Genomic DNA, 21,081 nt, shown 5'->3' with positions numbered 1-21,081 from the left:
ACTTGTTTACTCCGTTCTGCACACGCGACAGCGCAAAAGGCTGCTGAGTCCGCCTCTAGGCTGTTGACGCTCTTCATTCGTCGAAGTAGAGCTGAGCGCAAGCTGCCGTTTCGTTGGAATAAAGAAAAAGAGAGCCTTTGACGTGATCCTCATGTCCTCCGCAGTTCTAGCAAACGGAGGGGCGGCGAAGAGCGTCACTGCGACTAGCGCAAGTAAGAGAGGAAAGTTTGGATCGTTGACAACGTCGTCTGTCGCTCCTATAACGCTGTGCGTCGTGGGAAGCGGCGGAGTTGGAAAAAGCTGTGTTACGCTGCGATATTTGAAAGACGAATTCGTCGAGGTATTCGCCGTCCTTCATTCGCGCCTATCTTTATATACGTAATGTGTTTCTTTAGTACTACGATCCAACAGTGGGTAAGCAACATCATGGGAGGGGCGTGTCTCACCCCCATACATACATGTATATTGATTGCTCTTTCTTTTCTTTTCTCGACTTTTCGCGAGCGTAGAAGAGAGCTATTTTAAAGAGGTACGTACTACTAAAATAAATGAATGAATTCTTTTAATTAATTAATTAATTAATTAAAAGGTGGAATATGGTAGTCAAGTATTTGACGTTGAAATCGTGGATACAGCGGGTCAAGACGAATTCTCGGCTTTTCGAAATACGGCTCTATCGCACGGCGACGCCTTTCTCGTTCTCTTTGCAATCAATTCGCCTTTCAGTTGGCAGGAAGTGAAGCGACTTCGAGAACAAATTCTACGCGAACACGAAGACGAAGACGAACTACCCATGGTCATTGTGGGAAATAAAAAGGATCTCGAATCGACGCGATCGATTCCTTTCGATGAAATCGTCACCTATTGTCGTTCCATTCATTGTCCCTTCATAGAAACATCAGCCAAGGTAACCCCCTTAACCCCCCTATAACCCCAATAACCCTAATCACTTCCCCCCTAGACTGGACTCAATATAACGGAAGCCTTTCAGCTTCTCATGGAACAAATTAAACTAGTCAATCCCGATCTTTTAGAACATCAATTGAAATTGTTATCATTACGACATCAAGCAGCCAATCAAGGAGTGGCGACGACGAAAAACGGTTCACAACAACAAAAATGCATCGTATCATAATAAAAAGGTTAATTAAAAGGAAGGGAGGGATAATTATGACGAAATAGGCGACGACCCCGCGTCTATTAGAGAATAATCTATAATAATAATAATAATAAGCGGCAGTGGCGCACCACAGTCTAGGAACTACTACTGCTGCTGCGCTCAAGACAATCCTTTTCCTTTTTTTTCTATTTGACAGTCCTATGCCATCGACTTTTTAAAATACAACAAGCAAGAGTTTTCTGCATAATCATCATAAATGAAATTTGCGCCGACTCGTATCCATTTCTTTGCGCTACCCAACGAAAATAAATAAATAAATAAATACTAATACCAAAGCTTACCCTATGAATCCAAATAAATTCGCCGTGTTTTGAATCGAATGTTCCCCTTTGAAGCGAACGCAATTTGAGAGTGAATCTCGGACCCAATTCTTGCATTCCAACCCTCTTTTCATTTTTGAAAATATATCGATGATGTCGAAAGAAGATATAGTCTCTTTGATTATGAAACGTGACGGCACTTCTCCCCTTGAATTGGGGACGTTGAGGAAAAAGAGCGACGAGCATACGACCCACAGTATGACCCAATCGCGTACTAAAATTATTTAATAGAACTTCCGGTTTATGATGAGTTCGTCTGCCATGACGCTAATACGAAATAATCATATATAAATTAATTATTTATTTATTCAATTACTCTTATTTGTTCACTCAGTTTGACTGACGTCAATTTGAAATGAGCTGTTGGGCCATCAGGTAGATGACACAAAAATATTCCATCTACGTCAATTAATTATTTAATTATTAATCTATTTCGTGTTTACTTGGTTGTTTTCTATCTTCGTTGACGACGATGACGTCAGTGAATTGATGATCTTTCGCTTGCTCAATCACTTTTTTGACGTCGACGATTTTTCGTCGACGAAACTCGCAATTGGGAATTGTGTCGAGAAGTTCTTCCATGAATTTGACCGTTCTCTGATCAGAAAGGTGAAAAATTTTAATTAAAAAATGTGTCCTTCTTCTTACGAGATGACATTTTGCATTGCTCGTTAGAAGCACTTTAGGCGTCGTTTTTTGATCGAAATAAGCAGACAATTCATCGGTCTTTTCATCAGCCAAAACCTAAATCGAAAAATTGATGTGGGGCCCCCTTTAGGGATCTCGGGCACCTCTTCATCGTTCTCCTCAACGATCGTCTCATCGCGAACCCTCATACTTTCAATCGTCTTCGGCTTTTGCTTGGGAGGTGGAGCAGTCTTACGTAGAACGTCTAGATTAGTCTAATATGAGAATCTCATGCCATGCACCTCTTCTCCTTCCATTTCTTCCTCCGCTTCTCGTTTCCTCTTCGCCTGCCTTTCTCTCTTCTCTTTCTTTTTTATCTTCTTCTCTTTACGATAGAGTTCCTGTCGTCTCTGCTTATTCTTTAGCATCATCTTTGCATTTGAAACCGACGTTGATATCACTCTGTCTCGAAGAATAACAACATGGCGACGACTGCGAGCGTCTCTGCAGCCGTTTCGGACGCTTATAGCGAAGCGGAAGCCGCGTGGCTGACATTGTTCGATACGACAAAGGTCAATTTGACGAAGAAAAGCGACTTTACTTCTCGTGAGACCTCAAAAACCGGCCAAACGTCGATTTTTATCTCTTTCTTCTTTCCTAGTGCTGCAACAGTCTGGAAGAAATCCGTCTCGTAAATTGGTCGATTCTCATTGGCCTGCTGAAGATGAACAAAGTAGGCGAAAAATATTTCTTATCGTTCCAAAAGCGAAATTTCCTTCAAGTGACATTTGAACAATTTTACGCCATTCTACGCAAAATTCAACCTCAAACTATGAACGATCTAATGAAATCTTTCAAAAAAATTGACACAAACGGAGACGGTTTCATCTCACACAGAGAACTCAAAAATCTTCTAACAAAAGTCAAAAAAATGCCCATAGTCTATAAATGTATTTTGATGTTTTTTTTGATGTATTAGAGAGGAGAAAAGCTATCAGATGAAGAAGTGCAGGCGCTAATGGATGACGCAGACACAAATCGAGATGGAAAATTAGACTACGCTGAATTCTGTCAAATGGTTTTAAGCACGAGCAAAGAATGCCAAACAGCCGCTTTGAAAAAACTCTTCACACAAAAACAAGAAAATGAAAAAAAGAGAACGATAAATATTTTACCTAATTCAACTCCAATTGTGGAAACAGTTGAAGCAACTGCTACTATTTCTGAAGGAAGTGACAATGATGAAGAAGAAGATGACTTGGTTGTCATGGTTCCATCATCTCAACGTCATCAACTTCAATCGAAGAGTGATACATTTACGACAGCTTCCGTTTCTCTCGCCGCCGTCGACGCCAAAGAAAAACTCAAAGCAAAATCATCATCAGAAATTTCAAAATTTCAAAACGTCATAACAGCAAAGGAATCGAAATTATCGCCTGTGAAAAAGAGAAGCAAATCAAAAGTAAAAGAACCGAAAAATCTAAAGGTAAGGTTAGGAGACATAATTAATTAAATAAATAGAAGAGCGACATTCCATTGACTCTAGACTTGGCATCACGTTCGTGCTAAGAGCTGTTTTTACGTAAGACAATCCAACATCTCATGTCATCAATTCCGAGTGGAAGTGAGCAAGCCTACGACCCTATTTCTGTCTCTAAGTACAAGTTGACCCTGGAGCTATTTCTCCATATAAAATCAAGTGTCTTTGTTTAGTGAGCCAAATTCCAACTGACGTCACTCTGTTTCTTTTACGCGAATCCTCTTCTAATTTTGAAATGATTGATTATACAGACGGATCCGGAAAAAAGGGAGGACAGGTAGAAAAAGAAGATAAATATTTATAAAATTAATTAAACTGCCACAGAGTCAGCTACTAAAAGTAGACATTGACCCCGGTGAATCAGTCTATCATCTTTTCCCTTTCACGTCCGGTTGCTACTTCTCTCACCTTCCTTCCAAACCATCCGACGACAATTCAAAAAAGCAATTGATTGATGATGATAACCAATTTACCTTAGACTGCAAGTAAGGGGGCGTTTACGTCAAAAAACTCATTTTTCATCATCTCTTGTTTTCTAGACGAGTTTTGGATGAAATATTCGTTCGATCTGACTTGGACGGAGACGGAAAATTGAGCAGAAAAGATTTCAATTATTTTCAAGTGAGTACAACCCCCAATAGAAGTCTTCTCAATAGAAATTTTCTTTTAGATTGTCGCCAGCGAAGAAGAATGCGACAACGAAACGTGGGATATTATGAAAGGTATCAATAATCAACGTGAATCGACCTTTAGCGATTTTTTCTTATATAGAAAATTTTGAAATGTCTGAAGAGGATAAACTGACCAGGAAAGGATTTTTTGATTTGCACATGGAAACAGTGAAAGATGAGCAGGGAAACGGAGTTGAAGATCTGTGGGAAACATTCAAAGCATTTGGATACAACAATAATCTTGAATTTGTTAACGTAAGACAACACGATAATCTCATTTAATTAATCTATTTTAATTATATTTTTAGGCGTGGTGTTTCAATTTTGACGTTTATTGTGAGCAGTGCAAACCGGAAGTGAGCGTGACGAGTTTCGGTCGAATTGGAGCGAGAGAAGAGTCGGCGATGATTGACGCAATTCAACGACACGGACACAGCGCTCACGTGAAAACCAATCCTCCGGGAATCGTTTTTCATAAACTTGAAATTCACGGAAGAACGACGCTCGCCGTAGAATACAATCAGGTAAAAATAAAAATAGACAGACAGAGTGTCTGACGTTGTAGAGTCTGGCAGTTTACCTCATCTAATAGAGTCTTCCACCTTCACCTTATAGAGTCTCCTCTACCTTATAGAGTCTGTCTTTTAGATATAGTAGAGTCTTTTACCTTGTATATAGGTCCTTAGCATGGCTCCGACTCTCTTGCTTTCACTTTACGTAGTGGACTCTCTCTCCACACTTGTATAGTCAAGCTTTCAGTTTTCCTGATAAAGGAGGCATGGCATCTATCTCTCCCTTTTTTGGTGATAGGGAAGTGAGAAAGACAAGAGCAGCGTCTCTGTGAATGTTGACTGCAGTGGAAGCAACAACTGCGTGTCTCATCATAAGACCTTGTCCCATACAGTTCAAGTGGCCCCACTACAAACAAAGGTACACAACATCATACGTGGACTTTTTCACATCTACTGTGTATCTCTCTCTATATATATAGATTGTGCATCATTTATTAGCCGCTGACTTGAAAAAAAGTGCCAAGCCAAAATGGGCGGTTTCTATACAAAAGAAATAATCCAACCCCAATTACTACGTTTCTTTATTTCTTAATAATTGCAATTTATATCGTTCTCTTTCTTCCGCGGCTAATTTAATGTACTTTCCCTTTGCTTCACTACTCATCTCTTTCCACAGACACGACGCTAAGGTCACCATATTTCCCTTTATGTCCGCTTGGGCCGCTTCATTTAAATCAACGACGAACAAGGTAAACGCGTTTCTTGGCTTTTTCACTTTGTGACTTTCCGCTTTAGCAAAAACGGCTTCCTTCTGAGCACGATGTTTATCTCTATCCTCCTGAGCCATTTCAAAATATTTCGATTTTTCGTCATCTTTCAAATTCATCCATTTTTGCTGAACTTCACGTGCCATCAACTTCGAAATGGATTCTCGAGGTAACTGTCCCGTAGCAAAGAGATCTTTCCAAAATAACCCGTAGGGCGTGGCAGATCGTTTCCTGGTCGGTCCGCCTAGTTTTCGTAATACGGGACCTTTTTCTACTTCAAATTTCGCTCGAAGTGATTTTGACATGTTTTTATAGCGCTCTTTCTCCGACTCGCTCAATTTCTTATATTTTGTCGCCATTAGAGACATCAACTGTGGTCTCTTCAAATCGGGATGCTCGCGTTTCAATTCTTCGTAAACGTCTTGAGAAAATAAAATGAACGAGTTTGGAGGTCGTTTCAGTGTCTCCTTGAGGGACGTATCAGCACATTCATTTGAACTAGTCGATTTAGATACGAAGATTCGTATGCAGTCTATTCGAAAGCGAAGAAAGGGCACAAAGTTTCGACGAAGCATTGACGTTTAATCCGGGACCGCAAAGTCCCGACTTAGTGAAAGTGAAACGTACAAATGGACTTCGTAACGAAAGCGTTGGTCAAGAACAAAGTAGACGGAGTAAAAGACTCGCTTGGCTTCGGCGATAAAGACGAGAAAAAGAAAGACGAAGGAATAAGCGAAGAAGAGTTGAGAAAACAGCGAGCCAAAGAGGACGCGTATCGCGAAAAAATGGCAGAAAAACGCGCAAAGAGACACGCGGAAAAGGAAAAAGAACGAGACAAGATTCGAGAGAAGTACGGATTGCAAAAAGGAGGGGGCGGGGCCACAAGCAAAACGTCATCATCATCGTCATCAAATACCAATAGTCGATCTCAAGAAGAGGAGGGAAGCAGTTGTCTTCTAATGTAACAATGCATATTTTATCTGTCTTTTGTCCTTATCGTGTTGCTCTTACTATTGACAAATATTCGCTACCCGCTTTTCGTTCTAAAATTGTACATACACTAAAACCTTGCGTCTGCAAATAATCTATCACTTCTTCAGGCTTGTTTTCTCGTACGAGAACGAGATAGAAGACGGCTTGTCGTACGCTCAATAGATCATTAACTTCTCCCAATAATCGATCAATAACCTGACGACCGTCAATTCCTCCAGCCCAAGAAGCCGATATTGAGGTTCCATTGACTTCATCCGGGGACGTAATGACGTAAGGAGGATTGAACAACAATACATCGACTTTGTGCATTAATCGCGGTAAAAGCGAATGAATGAGATCGGTCACAATGACGTCACCGTCAAATCCATTTTTTCTAAGCGTTTCTCGACATGCACGAGCAGCGAAACAATTGATATCGGTTCCTACGTAGAGTGCAGTCGTATGGGACTTGAGTAAATCGGCTAAAAAGGTGAGAACGACTCCCGATCCGCATCCAATTTCCAAGCAAATGCTCGGATTGAGATCGTAAAGAAACGTCGTCTCTTGTTCGAGAGCGTCGAGAAGGAGAAACGTATCTTCGGCTGGTTCGTAAACGTTTTGAAAATCGACGTGATCGTAGCGAGGTGTTGACGTCATCGCGCTAATCGATATCAATGATTTGATCAAATCGAGCAAAAAACGATCGATTAGGCGTCGGCGAGCGCGTTTTGCAACAAGAAATCGATGAAATACAACGAAAAGGAGCTGATCGCGCTCGCCTGCGAAGGCGGATCCGATAAAGAGGGGCTCCTCTACAAAAAGGGAGGACAAAAGGGCCAAAGTGAGCGCATTCCCTCCTTTATCTAACGATTCCACCTTTCTTTTGCAGGCTATCAACCGAGATGGTTTCGATTAAAAGGAAATCTCTTGTTCTACTTCAAAGCAAACGATAAGGGAGCAATGGCCGTAAGAAGATCGATAGAAAGACACAAGAGCCTTTACTCCTTTTATTTTTCTAGTCTTCGGAACCCCAAGGAGCCATAGTACTGGAAAAATGTCTCGTGAAAAAATACGAACATCAATCACGTCGCTACTGCTTCTCCTTGGGTGATTATCTATTTATTTATTTATTTATTTATTTATTTATTTATTGGCTTTAGGGTTTGATGATGACGATTCTTCTCGTCTCTATCATTTGGCTTGTTTGTCGGCTAGAGAACGAGATGCTTGGATGAGTGCCATCCAAAAAGCGAGGTCACTTTAATTTATTAACCAAAAAATAATAATAATAATAAAATCAATTCTTCCAGTTATGAACATTTGAGGTTATGCATGAAAGATCTACAAGACCAACTGATAAAACTCACAGGACGGGTCTGTACTGCATCCCCACCCACACAATATTCACTGTGTCCACACAATTGACTCTAGGATCCAATGGAAGCGTTTCAGGAAGACTTTCGACCCGATTTTTCTCCCAGAATAAAGAGAAGCACAAGTAGCTCCAAAAGAAATTAATAAAAAAAACATTTCACCTATATATAACACTACTTTAGTTTCAAAAGAGTCAGCACAAAATAGTCGGACCAACTTCGGTTCAATTTCATCTCACATAACTATTTAAAAATTAATCGCTGATTTTAGTTTTCTCTTCAGCGGCTCCCACTTCAGACATGCCAGCTATGGAAATAGCAATGGGTACATACCACTCATACTGATACATACACTGATACTCACTGATACTGATATCTATGATCATGTGTCAGCTTGCGTATCACTTCCTAAAAATGAAAGCGGAAATCCTCCATCAACTTCTGTAACAGTTCAGGCTGTCAATCCCGCTTTCAAGTCTCGATGGTTTACAATCACTGAAACAGATACAATTGAGGTTTGTGATTTAGAATTATTTCATTTTTATTTTCAATTCGTGTGCAGTCGAAATGTGATCCGGAATATTTTTCGTGTCTTGCAATTGAAACCGGACACGAAATGACGTTTACAACTCAATTGAAATTTGTTGTAAAAGATCAATCGTGTGATCGCGAAAGTGTACGAAATTCCGTTTACGTGCGAGTGACGTCATTGGTCCCTTCTTAGCCGTCCGTGATTGGAGAAGCGCGTTGTCTAATCAAAGACGTCGCAAGAGTCGTTCAAACGAAAGATGGAAAATTAAAGCTTCCTATTACGTACGTTTTTTTTCAAAAAAAACACTTTATCATACACGTCATCGTCTTTGCGTAGGAAAGAAGGAGTTGGTCATAATTTAGGGGAGCTCGTAATCATTGGATATCAAAGCGGAGCACCGTCTCGATCTCCATCCATTGTGGATATAATTGGGGTAAAAATCACGTGACGTCTACTTATCTATAATTAATAAAAGTTCTTTTGTTTATTTGACAGACTCCGAAGCGTTCATCACTAAAGTACACTATATCTGTACAAGTGACGTCATCTTTCCTTTCCTTTAGGCCTATTCAAGATCGCGCTATTGTGGCACAGTATCGCTTTCCAGCAAGGTAAAAGCTAGATTTTTGTGTAGACTCTACGTAGCTGCTACTAAACTCTATTGTGTCTATATCCCTCCCTAGGGCAAAGGCTGCTCTCAAAGTTATTGAGGAAATGCGCGAAAGTTTGTTCACGTGCTCCGTGCCAATCGCTTATTTGTAAGGACATAGTCTTCCCTAGTGTGAAATTCCCGAGCGTTCTTTAGGCAAATGCTTTGCAACATTGAGCACCAAAGAACGATAGACTTGTATGAGCTTGGACAGGTCTGTCCCTATATAGAAATTGTTTGTAAATAACGACTTTGAATTGAATTTTTGTCTCAAGTTGAGTGATCTGTGGGAGATGTGGCGTAAGGATTTGCTGCGAAGTCATTTTACGTTGATTGGAGAATACGAACAACTTGTCAATGATTTCAAAAAATACAAAGGTAGATATGATGAAGAAATACCGTACATGCTGTATGACTCACCCTATCATCGTTCAGGGCCATATTTCAAACGAAGTTCTTCTAAAAAAGACAAAGACTTTGAATTTTTGGCGACAAATCTTCACGTCCAAATAATGACTGTATTGCCACATGGCAGAGGAGGTATACTACTGGTGTATCTATGCAATGATTGCTTGTCTCTACGTCGCTCTGTAGAAAGTACGTATCATCGCGTCACTTTTGGAGCTCCAGTGGCTCACGCACGAGGATTCAAGCACGGAGGACTAAAAAAGATTCTCGCTGATTCGAAATCTAGGTGAGATTCACACTAGCAACGCAACGTAACGTTGCCTTACGTAAGAACTCTTCTCTTCTCTTGATTGGTCACTTGCCTTTGTGACATCATCACTCTCCTTGACCAAATTTGGAAGTTACGTTACGTCACTAGTGTGAAGCGTTCTTTACAGTAGACAGGATAAATGTTTCTCTTGCCAGTTTTAGCGTCATCTCGGCTGCTGAAGAGGATTCTGTTCCGCATAAAATCTACGGCACTTTGGGTGAGGAAGAGAAACAAGTACGACTACATATATAAAAGACGTCTTTCTCTAGATCGCATAGAAGAAATAGGAAAATGTGTCGCCGAAGGAGAAAAGCAAATTCTAAAAGCAGTCGCTAATTATCAAACGGGTTTATTAGACCCCGTAATGACTCAACTATCGAGTCAGGTAAGAGAACGAAAATAAATAAATAAATAAATAAATTTTGGTCTCCATCTCAAGGTTCAACAATTGATGCAGATTTGTCGAACTGATCCGACCAAGTCGGCGTTAAACGGACTAAAGACAGCTCTCACGAGAAGAAATTGCGTAATTAGCAGCGAATTGGCTTCGGCTCAATCGCAGCGATCAGGTACACGTCCTTTCCCCCCTCAATTCACACCCACATTTCTCATCTAATCCATTAAAGATTGGACGTGGAACGGGTCAGAGTACGTGCAGATCAGCTCGGCTTGGTGTTTGGTAAGATAAAAAAAGGCCAATTCATTCACACTAGCGATGCAACCGTAACGTGACTCTTGATTGGTCGCTTGCCTTTGTGACGTCATCGCGCGCTCCTTGACCATATTTGGAAGTCACGTTACGTTACGTTGCTATGTAGTGTGAAACGCTCTCTTTATTCTCATTGGCTCCGCAGGATCCCGTTCTCGAATCGTTGACCGCTCAGTTGACACACTGTCTCTCGGCTCTCGATGACGTTTCAAGCAAAATCCATCAATGTATACATAGAACCCTCACTTCCCTACGCACTGTAGTATCGTAGACGTTTAGCCTTTCCTCGCTCGACTAGCGTTTGGCATCAGACGAGAACCGGCTCCCCAGTCATGTCGATTCGAGATTCTTTGATGAGAAAATACGGGGGTCGTAATCAAGCGACGGGTCAGTAGTAGAAATAGGCTGAGATTTCATCGCAACGCGACCAATTTTTAAATAGAAAGTACGTGGGCAGCGAGACTACTTCCTGCAATGCGAAATCTCGTCCGATCCATGGAGGGATTAAGCCAAATAGCGATACGAAGTCTCAAGTTCCATCTACTCGAATTAGATGGACGGGCCGGAAGCGAAACATTACATAACGTCAAAATTCGTAGAGACATCGTCGTATCACAAGCCGTAAGAATATTTTGAAAACCTCCTCTCAATGGGAAATACAGTCCTTCGCGTTTTCTAGCTCTCAGCCTTAGTTACGAGTTTTCAGTGCACTTTGAGTGCAAAGATACACGATCTCGATTTCTGTCGCCAACTAGCTGAAATCGGTTTCCTTGTCTGCTTCGAATCTCTACTCAACCTTCAGGGTAATAGTAGCAACTCCCCATTAGGCACCCCTTTGAAAAAATAGAGCTCAGCCTCCAGGGTAAAAAAATAGAGCTTCCTGATTAATTTGCTCCTGATTTTGAGCACTATAACAACGTATGTTCCCCACGAATTTGATAATAGTGCCCCACTCTCCATTAGTAAAAAAATAGAGCTCCCCTGGAAATGACTTTAGTCTTTTGCTCCTCTCTCAGAATTCAATGTTTAGAAGTTAATTAACGGTTAGAAAGTGACGTTGAGCGCCCCACGAATTGAATAATAAAGAACTAGAGCCTATTAATTATCTATACACACCCCTGACGCGTTGTCATAGGAAACGAAAAAGGAATGCTCGAGGATTTCTTCGTAGCTGTTCGAGAACTAACTAACTTTGCTTTCGTGGTATCTTATGCATTTCCGTTCGTCTGTTTTTCGTCGACACACCTTTCTGTTTATCTATATAGCTCGTTGAAAGTGATTCAGAACAGATGACCCATAGCAGCGTCGTCTTCAAGGGATCGAGGTACGACGACCTTTCCTATTCCCCGCACGTCGAAAATAGCGTTCTCTTATAGATCGTTTGCTCTCATTCAAATCGGTCTGACCCAAGGATCCTTCAATCTTCTTCCCTCTTCGCTCAAACGTCGACAGCAAATCAAAATCGTTCCTATATTATTCAATCAGGCTGTCATTCCCCAGCAATTTCACGATTTGAGTTCAAAGTAAAAATCTTTAGGAATTAATGAATTCTATTTTTTGTTGTCTCTGTCTCTAGTTCCCAATTGCAAGAAGAAATCAATACAGAGGGACTAACAAAACTTTCAAAGTACTTGAACGATTATCGCAAAGCAGTCAGCAAAATTTGTAAGAAAGAAAAAAAAGACGAAAATGTCTTTATTTATTTTTATTTAATTTTTCGCAGCTGCTCAATCGAGTCTCGCAATTCCGAGTCTAGTTGAACAACTTAGTCGCGCTCAAACATTATTTCAAAATCAAAAGTCTCGTAATGTCGATTTTCTAGCGAAAATCGAACAGGTAATCTTCGCGAAAAAAAAACAACAGGGAGGGGATCTCATTAAATTTTAGCTTTGTCGACGATTGAATGGCGGTTATCTAACAAGTTGCAAAAGTGCGAAAGATCGTACGGGAATGGCTGTCACTTACGAACAATGTCTCATTTTGGGATCGGAACACGATTTGCTTCCGGGCGTCTTTCAGGGCGCATTGAACGCCATGAGAAGGTATCTAACCTAACCTTACTATACATAAGTCCTTTACTACGTATCCATTTAGCAGGGGAACTCGTCTGGAAAATTGCAATAAGAATATCGGCGCAAGAAAATACGCGTTTACGTCACTCCAGCTAAAAATGACACCAAAACAATACGTTCCACCGGAAGGAACGTACGGGCGAGCCAAGATTCAACAGTAAGATATCTAAAAAGTCAGTAGTAGTATCGTTCCTACAACCGCGATTCTTCGTCCTTCTTCTTCTCCAAAACGTAGTTTTCCCCCTCTTTTATTTTGATCATTCCGTTGCTAAATTTTTGGCCGTGTATAGTAATAGAGCTGAGTTGCATAGAGCCCCCCGAGAGTAGTTGAATAACATAAGCACCGTCCTCTTTTCGTTTTCTAATAATCCCATTCCCGGACGGAGTAAAGAAAGCCCATTGATTGGCCACGCGAGGCCTCGGATTAAAAGATAGAGTTTCTCGTCTCGCATCGTAAATTTGCCCGCTCAAAGCGACGGGCAAATTCCACATGATCAATTGACGAGAATAATGCGAATTGCACACGGGGCGAATTTTGATAGGGGAAGCGTCGTCGTAAATCGACGACAAGTCGCGATAGTCCCACTGATCGTTCACAATAAGACGATACTTGTCGGCAACAAGTCGTGCCGCTTCTAACGCGTCCAAAGACGACGTATTTTGAAAGAGAGTTAATCGTAGAAATGCGTGATCAAACGAATGCGCTTCCCACGTATCAAAATCCTCAAATCCCACTCCTAAATTGTCGATTCCCTTGCCGCAGTGATAGTCAGTCGTTCGATTGGTGCAGAATTGAATGCCATACGGTGTCCAATTCCACGCCTTTTCGGTCTGTACGTGAGATTTGAGTCTCGTAACGTTCACTCCCGTATCCAAACCGACCATCATAGCCCACATTTGTCCGTATAGAGAATCGCCCTGTAACGCGTTCGCACTGTATTTCCCATTTTTGCACCAAAACGATCTATAGTGCGTCCCCGTCCACAGCAATTCGTCCAACTTTTCGACGCCCAATTTCAACGCTTTTTCAATCTCATCAACAAAAGTTTGATTCGATTGGGAAAGGTTTCGCGCTGCAGCGAGACTCGCAAGATAAACGAACGCATCATACGCATTAACATCGCCTATCGTTCCATGTTCATCATTTGTATTCACGAGATCTGACGTCAAACCGTAGTTGGAAGCGTGAGCCAATTGCCAACGAGTTGCAAGCTCGACTTGAGGCCACACTTTCGCCGCGAATTCTTCCCCGTCAATCGTCCACAAATAATTCATAAAAACGTCTAAAATAAAAACGCCGTTGTCGTCTCCGCGCGGATCTCCATTCGGTTTATCTAAGTCGAATTTTCCGCTCGCTCCTCCACATCCTCCACCAAACTGTTCGCTAATAAGTCCGTCAGGGAGCTGAGCGTCTGCGTATAACTGAACGGTTTGACGCTCGAGAGACGGGAATAGAGTCCAATAGGCAAAAGCGCGGTAGAAATGAATGTGAGGAGGTTCCATTTGAGAACAACTGCGACTCTCAAATTGTCGCCATCTACCGTCGCGAAGAAACATCGCCGATTTATAAAAAGGCGTCGGACTGTTGATTAAACTATCTTGAAGAAATTCGGGATAGGATGGACTAAAGACGAGTTTTTGCCAATTGAGAATTGATTGAAGACTGTGGGATGCATTGTGAACCACACTCGAAACAACATCGTCAACCGAATCGAAAAAAAGACTATAATAATTCCCGATGTCCGTATTCGACCAATGACGGTGAGGAAAGTACCAAGCCAATACGAAAACAACAGAAACGTTTTCATTCGCTTGCATTGATCCACTCCACGCTACGGAACCGTGCTGACTTGGACGAGACGTTGCGCCTTTATTTGAAAGTTTTCCGCCGTTTTCAACAAACGATTTCCAATTTGATTCGAAACTTTCGCTGACTTGCCACGAGCAAACATTTTCAGCAGCAGAGCACAATGCTTGCATCGTCAAACTTCCCGAATTCGACGCAGTTCCACTTTTCGTCATCGTGACTCCGTTCCCCGACTCAGACGGACCAAAGAGATTCGCACCGATAACATCCGGCAAATTGAACCAAAGAGAAACATTCCGACTTTTACTTGAAGAAATATCGAAGAAGAACACGATAGCCGGAGTGATCGAAGCGTTGACATTATGCATTTCAAAAGAACTAAAAGCAGTCAATCGAACATCAATACCGACGGCGGAAAGACGAGAATCATTGACCGTAAGACGAGCTGTGGGAAAAGCTCCTTCATAGGTTAGAGATTCAACCGAAGGCAACGGAGAAGGAGGATGCGTTCTCAATAACATAGAGGATGACGTCGTGTCGCCGCCGCCGTCGTCAACAAAAAGACCAAAAGCAGCTTCGTCAACGTCGATTTTCTTACCATCAATTTCCTCCGGTTCGTTATTGAATATTGTCCAATCGGAGAGGCGTCCATCTGCTCTCAATTCGATGCTTCCTCCGCCGAGACTTCCCATTGGAACGGCAGATCGCATTCCAGAGGGAGGCGTAGCTAAAGATCCGTTCCAATTGCCGCAGTTGATTTCGAAGACACCGTCTTTGCAACCCGATACGTCTCCCTGTTTTGCCACTCTTGCTGGCACAGCTGATTTGAGCCAACAGCCCTTTGCATTTCCGTCAAATACCCAGGCCTTGCATTTCGCATCATTCTCGCATCGATTGGAACACGTTTCATAATCGGAACAATTCGAAAAATGAAAATAATCGTCGCCAGGAAAATCGGTATTATTTTGAATCGTGCTTTTGTTCGAATGCGTGCTAGCATTTGTCACTTCAAACAGGTAAGACAGATGACCTCCGACTTGAAAATCGGCTTCACCCTGTCCCATATACGTGTATCCTTCATTATAGATCGAAGAGATGCTTTGCATTGAAAACGTCTGCTTATTGGTCACCGTTCCCTTGTTCTTATACACGAGCTGCGAAATCAATTCATTAAGTGACGACGTATCTGCAACAGCAGCAGCAGCAGCAGAAACGTATTCTATGGAGAATAAGGCAAGTAGTAGTAACCCGCTACTCATCATAGAGGCGTGGCAAAGTCTCCCCCTCTTAGCGCGCTTAGTTCTCGAACCGAAAGGACGCGTTTCGACGTACGAAGAGTGTCTTCCTTCTGCCACAGCATGCGAAAAGGTCAACGACGATTCGATAAGAAAGGAGGAAGAGCTCGTGGAAGAGATAGAAAAGAAGATAGACTACGGTAACAAAAAAGGTTACGAATTAATAATTTTTGACTATAATATATATTGTAGCAGTTCGGAACACGCCGGAGCCGTTGAAGAAGAAGAGGAGAGCGAAAAAAGTATAATATAAAAATTAATTAATTAATTAATTAATTAATTAGTATCTAATTCAGAGGGTACGAGCATTCCTTTTCCACTTGCAATGTGGGATTTGGGTCAATGCGATCCGAAACGATGCACGGGTCGCAAATTGCTACGTTTCGGTTATCTAAGAGAATTGAGACTTTCTCACAAATTTTCCGGCATCGTTTTGACGCCGACGGGCGCGTCGACGATTTCGCCTCAAGATCGAGATTTGATCGCGAGTCACGGAATCGCCGTCGTCGATTGTTCGTGGGCTCAAATTGATACAACGCCATTTCATCGAATGAAGATGAAACACGCGAGACTTCTTCCCTTTCTTGTTGCCGCCAATCCAGTCAAATATGGAACTCCGTGCACGCTGTCTTGCGTCGAAGCCTTTGCAGCGACTTTGTTTATAACTGGGTTTCAAGACATTGCAGAGGAATTGCTGTCTAAATTCAAATGGGGTCATTCTTTTGTTAAGCTCAATAAGTAAGAAGGGGATATAGCCAATAGAGAGAGACGTTTGAAAATGGGAATGTGACGTTTTTAGGGATCTTTTGGATTCTTATTCCAAATGTGATGGACCTGCTGACGTCATTGCTGTTCAGCAAAAGTTTCTGCAAGACGCCAGAACTGCTCATTCTGAACGAGGAGGAAATGACATTGATCCCACTCAAATTAGGGCAAATCCTAATCATCAAATTCCAGAGGAGGAGGAGGAAGAGGAGGATGAAACAGACTCAGAGTATGTTTATTACACATATCATAATATAAATATAATTCTTTTTTGACAGTACTACTAGTGAAACTGAAGAAGAAGACAATCGTCTATAGAATATAAAATCACGTGATTATTAGTATCGTCTCTTCTAATCCGGGACGTGGGCACTCGACTGCGTTTTGCCGCGAACGTCGATCAAAGTCGTTTATTTCTCGTTCGCTTTCGAACCGAATAGCGTGCGCAAGTTAGAAAAAGTCAGCTGACCGTATGGCGAAAGTTCAGATCAGCAGCGTCACCGTTCTCGACAATCCGTCGCTGTTCTTCACTCCATTTCAATTCGAAATCGTCTTCGAATGCATCGAAAACCTTATCAAAGGTAAACCAATCGATTTCCCAGACGGTTCGTCAAACGGGGGCCCCTTTCGGGGAAACGCGACAGATTTAGAATTCAAGATCATCTACGTGGGCTCGGCGTCGAGCAAAACTCACGATCAAACCCTCGACTCAATTCTCGTCGGTCCTATACCAGCGGGAAGACACGTTTTCGTTTTCGAGGCAAGAAAAAAGAAGATTTTTCATTCATTGATCGTTTTTTTCTAGGCTCCACCCCCCAAACCGGATCTGATTCCTTTTCAGGATGCAGTCGGAGTGACTGTCGTCCTTCTAACGGCATCGTATCTCAATCAAGAATTCACGCGAGTTGGCTATTACGTTAATAACGAATATTCGGACCCGGAAATGAAAGAAAATCCGCCTACTAAAGTCGAATTCGACAAAGTAAAAATTATTCCTAATTATTAATATTTTTAATTTGATTTTTTTAGTTGCAAAGAAACATTTTGGCTACAAATCCCAGAATAACTCGTTTTAAAATCGACTGGGAAGGAACAGAACAAGAAGCAAAGGAACAAGAACAAGAACAAGAAGAAGAACAAGAAGAAGAAGAAGAAGAAAGAGCCAATGAAGAGGAGAGAGAAGAGGAGAAAGAAGACCAAGAGACTCCAATTCACGTGACATTGAACGAAGACAAGTAAGCACAATAAACAGATATCAATGCATACAACAAAAAAGGAAAAAGGCATCATGTAAATAGATAAAGATGCTAGAGTTTTGATTTGGGCACGCTGGGAGGCTGAATCTCTTTGAGTTTCATCGCGAGTCCTATGTTCCCTTTGATCTTCAGTTTCCCTTGAAGAAAAGCCTAGAGAAAAGGGGGGTTAGGGGACCTCAGTTATTAATTTTAAATTTCTACCTTTTGAGCGTCCATCTCTTTGGAAAAAATCGCAGCCAAAACGGCATCAGACGCAACAAACGTGACGTCACCCTTACCTAATATTAATAATATTAATTATTTAATTAATATATGGGTGATCCGGGACTCACCCTCTCCAAATCGAACGGAACCCTTTCCATTTTTCACGTCGACGATCCAAAATCCCTTTTGATTATTGGGTCCCCCCGATACGTCAAACGCAAAGACGCCTCGAATTTTCGGCACGAGTTTCGCCCCGTTCTACATGTAGGAGTAAAATAGATAAAGGAATTGGATACTGCGCGTTTTTCCTACGATTTTGAGCGTTTCGGCAATCGCATCGAATGCCGGTGCACACTTGAATCCCTCTCCTCCGCCACTACGCGACATACCGGCGTTCCTGTGAGTAAAAAGGGACAAAGGTCACGCGCGTTGAGTGGGTGTGGCTAACGTACCCGGATGTAAGTAGGTGGGGAAATCCGTGACGATAAAGAGCGACAACGACCGCTCCTCCCAAACCGATATTATGTTGCAGAGCGATTTTCGCTCCGGGAACTTGCCGTTCGCCGCACAAACCTCGCAACTGTAGACACAATTCCGTACATTGAGCGATCCCTAGCAACCGCGTTAGCAACGACGAATTTCTCTCTAAATAACCAACTAACCGGTTGCTCCCAAGGGATGGCCCTTCGATATCAACCCTCCACTCGGATTAACAACGTATTTTCCTCCATACGTATTGTCTCCTCGTTCAACAAGCTTAGAACCCTCCCCTATACATAGGCATAGACACACTTGTCTCACTAGGGCCCTCCCCCCCAAACAGCTCACCTTCTTTGCACAGACCCAACGCTTCGTACGTAATGAGTTCATTAGTTGCAAAACAATCATGCAATTCAATGACGTCAACATCCGTAGGACGCAATCCTGCACATACATACATACATACATATCAGTCATGTAACAATAATACTGTTTCTGACTGACCGGTTTTTTCGTAACAACGAGCAGCGGCGGCCTTAGACATGTCATAACCAACCAATTTTATGTTGCTCTTTTCTTCAAAAGTGCTGCGAAAATCGGTGGCCATTTCTAAGGCTAGAATCTCAATCGCTTGCGCTTCCAATCCGTGTTTTTTGACGAAATTCTCGCTACACACTATAGCCGCCGCACTCCCATCTGACCTCGGACTAAAAAAAACATAAGAATCCCCCTGATACATTTTTCCCAATAAGATTATTCTAACCAGCATTGAAGTAGTGTGAGTGGTTCGTGAACCGGTTTTGATTTCATGATCTGCTCCAGAGTGTAGTCGTCCTGAAACTGCGACAAACTTTCAAAAAAATCCCACGCGTTTAATTAATTAAAATCATTTATATGAGACTTTTGAAACTCACGGATTCTTCACCGAATGCCTGTGATTTTTCTGAGCAATCTTAGCAAAATGCTCCGGCTTCGTTCCTAGATAAGAAACCTAATTAATTAACGAATAGTATAAAGAAAGAAATACCGTATTTCTGCATGTGTTCTCGTCCCGCGTTTCCAAATAGTTGAGCTGTAACAGGCCCACTTCCAAAACCATACGTCTCTGACATCACTTCCAGGTGTCTCTCCATTGGATGAGCCCTGTCTTTGTACTATAGAAAAAAAACAGAGATTAGAGAAGAAAACTCTCTCTCTCTCTCTCTCTCTCTCTCTCTTCTCCTTCATACAGCAGTTGCAGTAAGAGCATCCCTAGCCATGCGTTCAAATCCCACAGCAAGAACACAATCAGCAACACCTATACACGTGCACCAACATTAATTAGGGTTAATTAAAAACAAAGTTATTAATTAGTTAATTAAAAACAAAACTGCGCCAATCAATTAAGTTATTAATTAATTAATTAATGATTTACATACCTCCCTCTACGAGCTGCTTTGCTATCATAAGAGCAGTAGATCCCGTTGAACAGGCGTTGTTCACCTACGTAACCACAATAGAGAGCAACTAGATACATTATTTCTAATTAGCTACATTGTAGATAGGGATTCCCGTTAGACCGACGCCGTACAAAGCTCTTTGACCCGCAGTCGTGTCACCTAAAATTGTCATCATTTATCTATTGATTTTTTATTTTCCGGAAAAGATTTTTATACCGTAGCAATATCCAATAACTGCCTGTCGAATTGCATCGTAGGAAATTCGCGCGTCTTTCATTGCTTTTCCAACTAGTTGAAGAGTTTAATTAATTAAGGACTTGGCACGTTGCTAATTTGCCTGCTTCCTTGACCATCTCCGGATAGTCAAAGTTCTCTCGACTTGCCGGTTTTTCGAACTAAAGTAAAAATTCAACGCAATTCACGAACATTTTTTATGGTCTACTTTAGTCATTCCAACTCCAACGACATAGACATTGCGTTTCGCCATTTTCCAAAGCAGCAAGTGTGTGGTGGAAAAGGCCACGTTGATATCTCGCGCATGCGCGATCGAACGAGACGAATCGAGAGAATCGTGCCGTTTTCTCGTCGAAATACAACGAAACGATGGCCGAAATGGAAGCAATGGAATCGCCCTCGCAAAGTTCACCCAGCGAAGGCGCGGGCGACGACCGAGAATGGGGTAAGAGAAAGAAAACGGAAGCAAAACCAAATTCCCGTCTCCTCGACGCCAAATCGTCACAGATTCCGAACGCGCGCTATCAGGCGAAGACTTCGACGACGAAGAGACGGAGGGAGATCGCGTTTTGAACGTCCTGGAAGATATTCTCGGCGAAGAAGAGCCATTAGGCGAAGACACATTCGCAGCCGAAATCGGACGATTAAATAAACGAAAAGGTACCCAATCCAATTCAATCCAATCACTCCGCGCGCGAAAAAATCAAATTTATAGAAATGATGACGTCATCATCGTCAAAACGACAATCTTCCTCTTCCTCCTCGACGTCAAGGTCCCGGAGCGATCGTCGATCCACGGGGGCGGGGTCTTCGTCACGTGGTACAACAACGAGATCTTCGTCGAAACGAGGAAGTTCGACGTCATCGAAGAAGGAACGCGAGAGAAAAGAACGCGAGCGAAAGGAACGAGAATTGAAGGAATTGGAGAGAAAACATCGCGAATTGGCGCGAGAACTCGC

The 21,081-nt window shown here is 42.1% G+C and overlaps 12 protein-coding genes across 14 annotated transcripts in view; 7 read left to right on the top strand and 5 right to left on the bottom strand.

Moving 5' to 3' along the window:
• The first annotated feature begins 5 nt into the window (after positions 1-5).
• LOC136189967 (ras-like protein rasD) lies at positions 6-1,391 on the top strand. The gene is made up of 5 exons (XM_065978040.1): positions 6-340; positions 396-414; positions 510-529; positions 590-907; positions 962-1,391. Exons 1-5 carry the CDS (start codon positions 152-154, stop codon positions 1,133-1,135), a joined length of 720 nt encoding a protein of 239 aa, XP_065834112.1. The 5' UTR covers positions 6-151; the 3' UTR covers positions 1,136-1,391.
• Positions 1,219-2,566, bottom strand: LOC136189963 (ribosome production factor 1-like). The gene is made up of 7 exons (XM_065978032.1): positions 2,430-2,566; positions 2,292-2,378; positions 2,149-2,244; positions 1,944-2,097; positions 1,817-1,899; positions 1,462-1,767; positions 1,219-1,412 (listed from the first exon to the last, which is right to left on the bottom strand). The coding sequence occupies exons 1-7, from the start codon at positions 2,556-2,558 to the stop codon at positions 1,371-1,373; spliced, it is 897 nt and encodes a 298-aa protein (XP_065834104.1). The 5' UTR covers positions 2,559-2,566; the 3' UTR covers positions 1,219-1,370.
• Positions 2,567-2,601: 35 nt separating this feature from the next.
• Positions 2,602-5,569, top strand: LOC136189951 (EF-hand calcium-binding domain-containing protein 7-like). The gene is made up of 13 exons (XM_065978018.1): positions 2,602-2,733; positions 2,789-2,860; positions 2,910-3,049; positions 3,107-3,613; positions 3,674-3,785; positions 3,841-3,944; positions 3,992-4,152; positions 4,207-4,288; positions 4,338-4,389; positions 4,439-4,593; positions 4,647-4,862; positions 5,149-5,268; positions 5,330-5,569. The coding sequence occupies exons 1-13, from the start codon at positions 2,610-2,612 to the stop codon at positions 5,405-5,407; spliced, it is 1,923 nt and encodes a 640-aa protein (XP_065834090.1). The 5' UTR covers positions 2,602-2,609; the 3' UTR covers positions 5,408-5,569.
• Positions 5,422-6,192, bottom strand: LOC136190150 (nucleolar transcription factor 1-like). Its single transcript, XM_065978228.1, has one exon. It carries the CDS (start codon positions 6,190-6,192, stop codon positions 5,422-5,424), a length of 771 nt encoding a protein of 256 aa, XP_065834300.1.
• A 54-nt stretch (positions 6,193-6,246) lies between these two features.
• Positions 6,247-6,582, top strand: LOC136190148 (complexin-like). Its single transcript, XM_065978227.1, has one exon. It carries the CDS (start codon positions 6,247-6,249, stop codon positions 6,580-6,582), a length of 336 nt encoding a protein of 111 aa, XP_065834299.1.
• A 5-nt stretch (positions 6,583-6,587) lies between these two features.
• LOC136189968 (methyltransferase N6AMT1-like) lies at positions 6,588-7,248 on the bottom strand. The gene has a single exon (XM_065978041.1). It carries the CDS (start codon positions 7,244-7,246, stop codon positions 6,611-6,613), a length of 636 nt encoding a protein of 211 aa, XP_065834113.1. The 5' UTR covers positions 7,247-7,248; the 3' UTR covers positions 6,588-6,610.
• LOC136189940 (inositol polyphosphate-4-phosphatase type I A-like) lies at positions 6,962-12,954 on the top strand. Its single transcript, XM_065978002.1, has 34 exons — positions 6,962-7,079; positions 7,301-7,430; positions 7,479-7,555; positions 7,609-7,696; positions 7,750-7,843; positions 7,900-7,963; positions 8,021-8,087; positions 8,146-8,184; positions 8,234-8,287; positions 8,356-8,477; positions 8,525-8,638; positions 8,687-8,775; positions 8,831-8,927; positions 8,990-9,105; positions 9,178-9,252; positions 9,300-9,357; positions 9,419-9,521; positions 9,579-9,683; positions 9,738-9,837; positions 10,017-10,078; positions 10,131-10,246; positions 10,301-10,430; positions 10,488-10,540; positions 10,716-10,797; positions 10,850-10,957; positions 11,013-11,191; positions 11,250-11,373; positions 11,706-11,773; positions 11,836-11,894; positions 11,947-12,093; positions 12,147-12,235; positions 12,294-12,406; positions 12,458-12,612; positions 12,665-12,954. Exons 2-34 carry the CDS (start codon positions 7,334-7,336, stop codon positions 12,801-12,803), a joined length of 3,183 nt encoding a protein of 1,060 aa, XP_065834074.1. The 5' UTR covers positions 6,962-7,079; positions 7,301-7,333; the 3' UTR covers positions 12,804-12,954.
• Positions 12,673-15,712, bottom strand: LOC136189941 (uncharacterized). The gene has a single exon (XM_065978003.1). It carries the CDS (start codon positions 15,709-15,711, stop codon positions 12,835-12,837), a length of 2,877 nt encoding a protein of 958 aa, XP_065834075.1. The 5' UTR covers position 15,712; the 3' UTR covers positions 12,673-12,834.
• LOC136189965 (18S rRNA aminocarboxypropyltransferase-like) lies at positions 13,779-16,932 on the top strand. 3 transcript variants are annotated; one of them, XM_065978036.1, is made up of 7 exons: positions 13,779-15,465; positions 15,536-15,682; positions 15,741-15,884; positions 15,937-15,986; positions 16,041-16,482; positions 16,544-16,738; positions 16,788-16,932. In XM_065978036.1, exons 3-7 carry the CDS (start codon positions 15,808-15,810, stop codon positions 16,825-16,827), a joined length of 804 nt encoding a protein of 267 aa, XP_065834108.1. In that variant the 5' UTR covers positions 13,779-15,465; positions 15,536-15,682; positions 15,741-15,807; the 3' UTR covers positions 16,828-16,932. The 3 variants fall into 3 exon arrangements, with proteins under 3 accessions (XP_065834108.1, XP_065834109.1, XP_065834107.1); XM_065978037.1 differs by having other exon boundaries at positions 15,536-15,884; positions 15,940-15,986; XM_065978035.1 differs by having other exon boundaries at positions 15,536-15,884.
• Positions 16,933-16,953: 21 nt separating this feature from the next.
• LOC136189969 (histone chaperone ASF1-like) lies at positions 16,954-17,890 on the top strand. Its single transcript, XM_065978042.1, has 4 exons — positions 16,954-17,090; positions 17,154-17,269; positions 17,315-17,491; positions 17,539-17,890. The coding sequence occupies exons 1-4, from the start codon at positions 16,982-16,984 to the stop codon at positions 17,746-17,748; spliced, it is 612 nt and encodes a 203-aa protein (XP_065834114.1). The 5' UTR covers positions 16,954-16,981; the 3' UTR covers positions 17,749-17,890.
• Positions 17,715-20,567, bottom strand: LOC136189955 (sterol carrier protein 2-like). The gene is made up of 17 exons (XM_065978023.1): positions 20,331-20,567; positions 20,226-20,283; positions 20,105-20,176; positions 19,983-20,047; positions 19,868-19,931; positions 19,679-19,746; positions 19,477-19,603; positions 19,364-19,427; positions 19,213-19,299; positions 18,954-19,156; positions 18,798-18,893; positions 18,632-18,739; positions 18,422-18,581; positions 18,282-18,366; positions 18,098-18,227; positions 17,967-18,043; positions 17,715-17,915 (listed from the first exon to the last, which is right to left on the bottom strand). The coding sequence occupies exons 1-17, from the start codon at positions 20,373-20,375 to the stop codon at positions 17,817-17,819; spliced, it is 1,608 nt and encodes a 535-aa protein (XP_065834095.1). The 5' UTR covers positions 20,376-20,567; the 3' UTR covers positions 17,715-17,816.
• Positions 20,433-21,081, top strand: part of LOC136189943 (YTH domain-containing protein 1-like) — a gene marked incomplete in the record, with an annotated part of 4,098 nt that continues 3,449 nt past the window's right edge. Inside the window, 3 exon segments of the mRNA XM_065978005.1 lie at positions 20,433-20,567; positions 20,630-20,782; positions 20,838-21,081. Coding sequence (XP_065834077.1) covers positions 20,492-20,567; positions 20,630-20,782; positions 20,838-21,081 — 473 coding nt within the window.

This window comes from Oscarella lobularis, chromosome 8, assembly GCF_947507565.1.
Source record: "Oscarella lobularis chromosome 8, ooOscLobu1.1, whole genome shotgun sequence".
In the NCBI taxonomy this organism is placed as follows: Eukaryota; Metazoa; Porifera; class Homoscleromorpha; order Homosclerophorida; family Oscarellidae; genus Oscarella; species Oscarella lobularis.
This window is presented reverse-complemented; position numbering and strand designations above follow the sequence as displayed.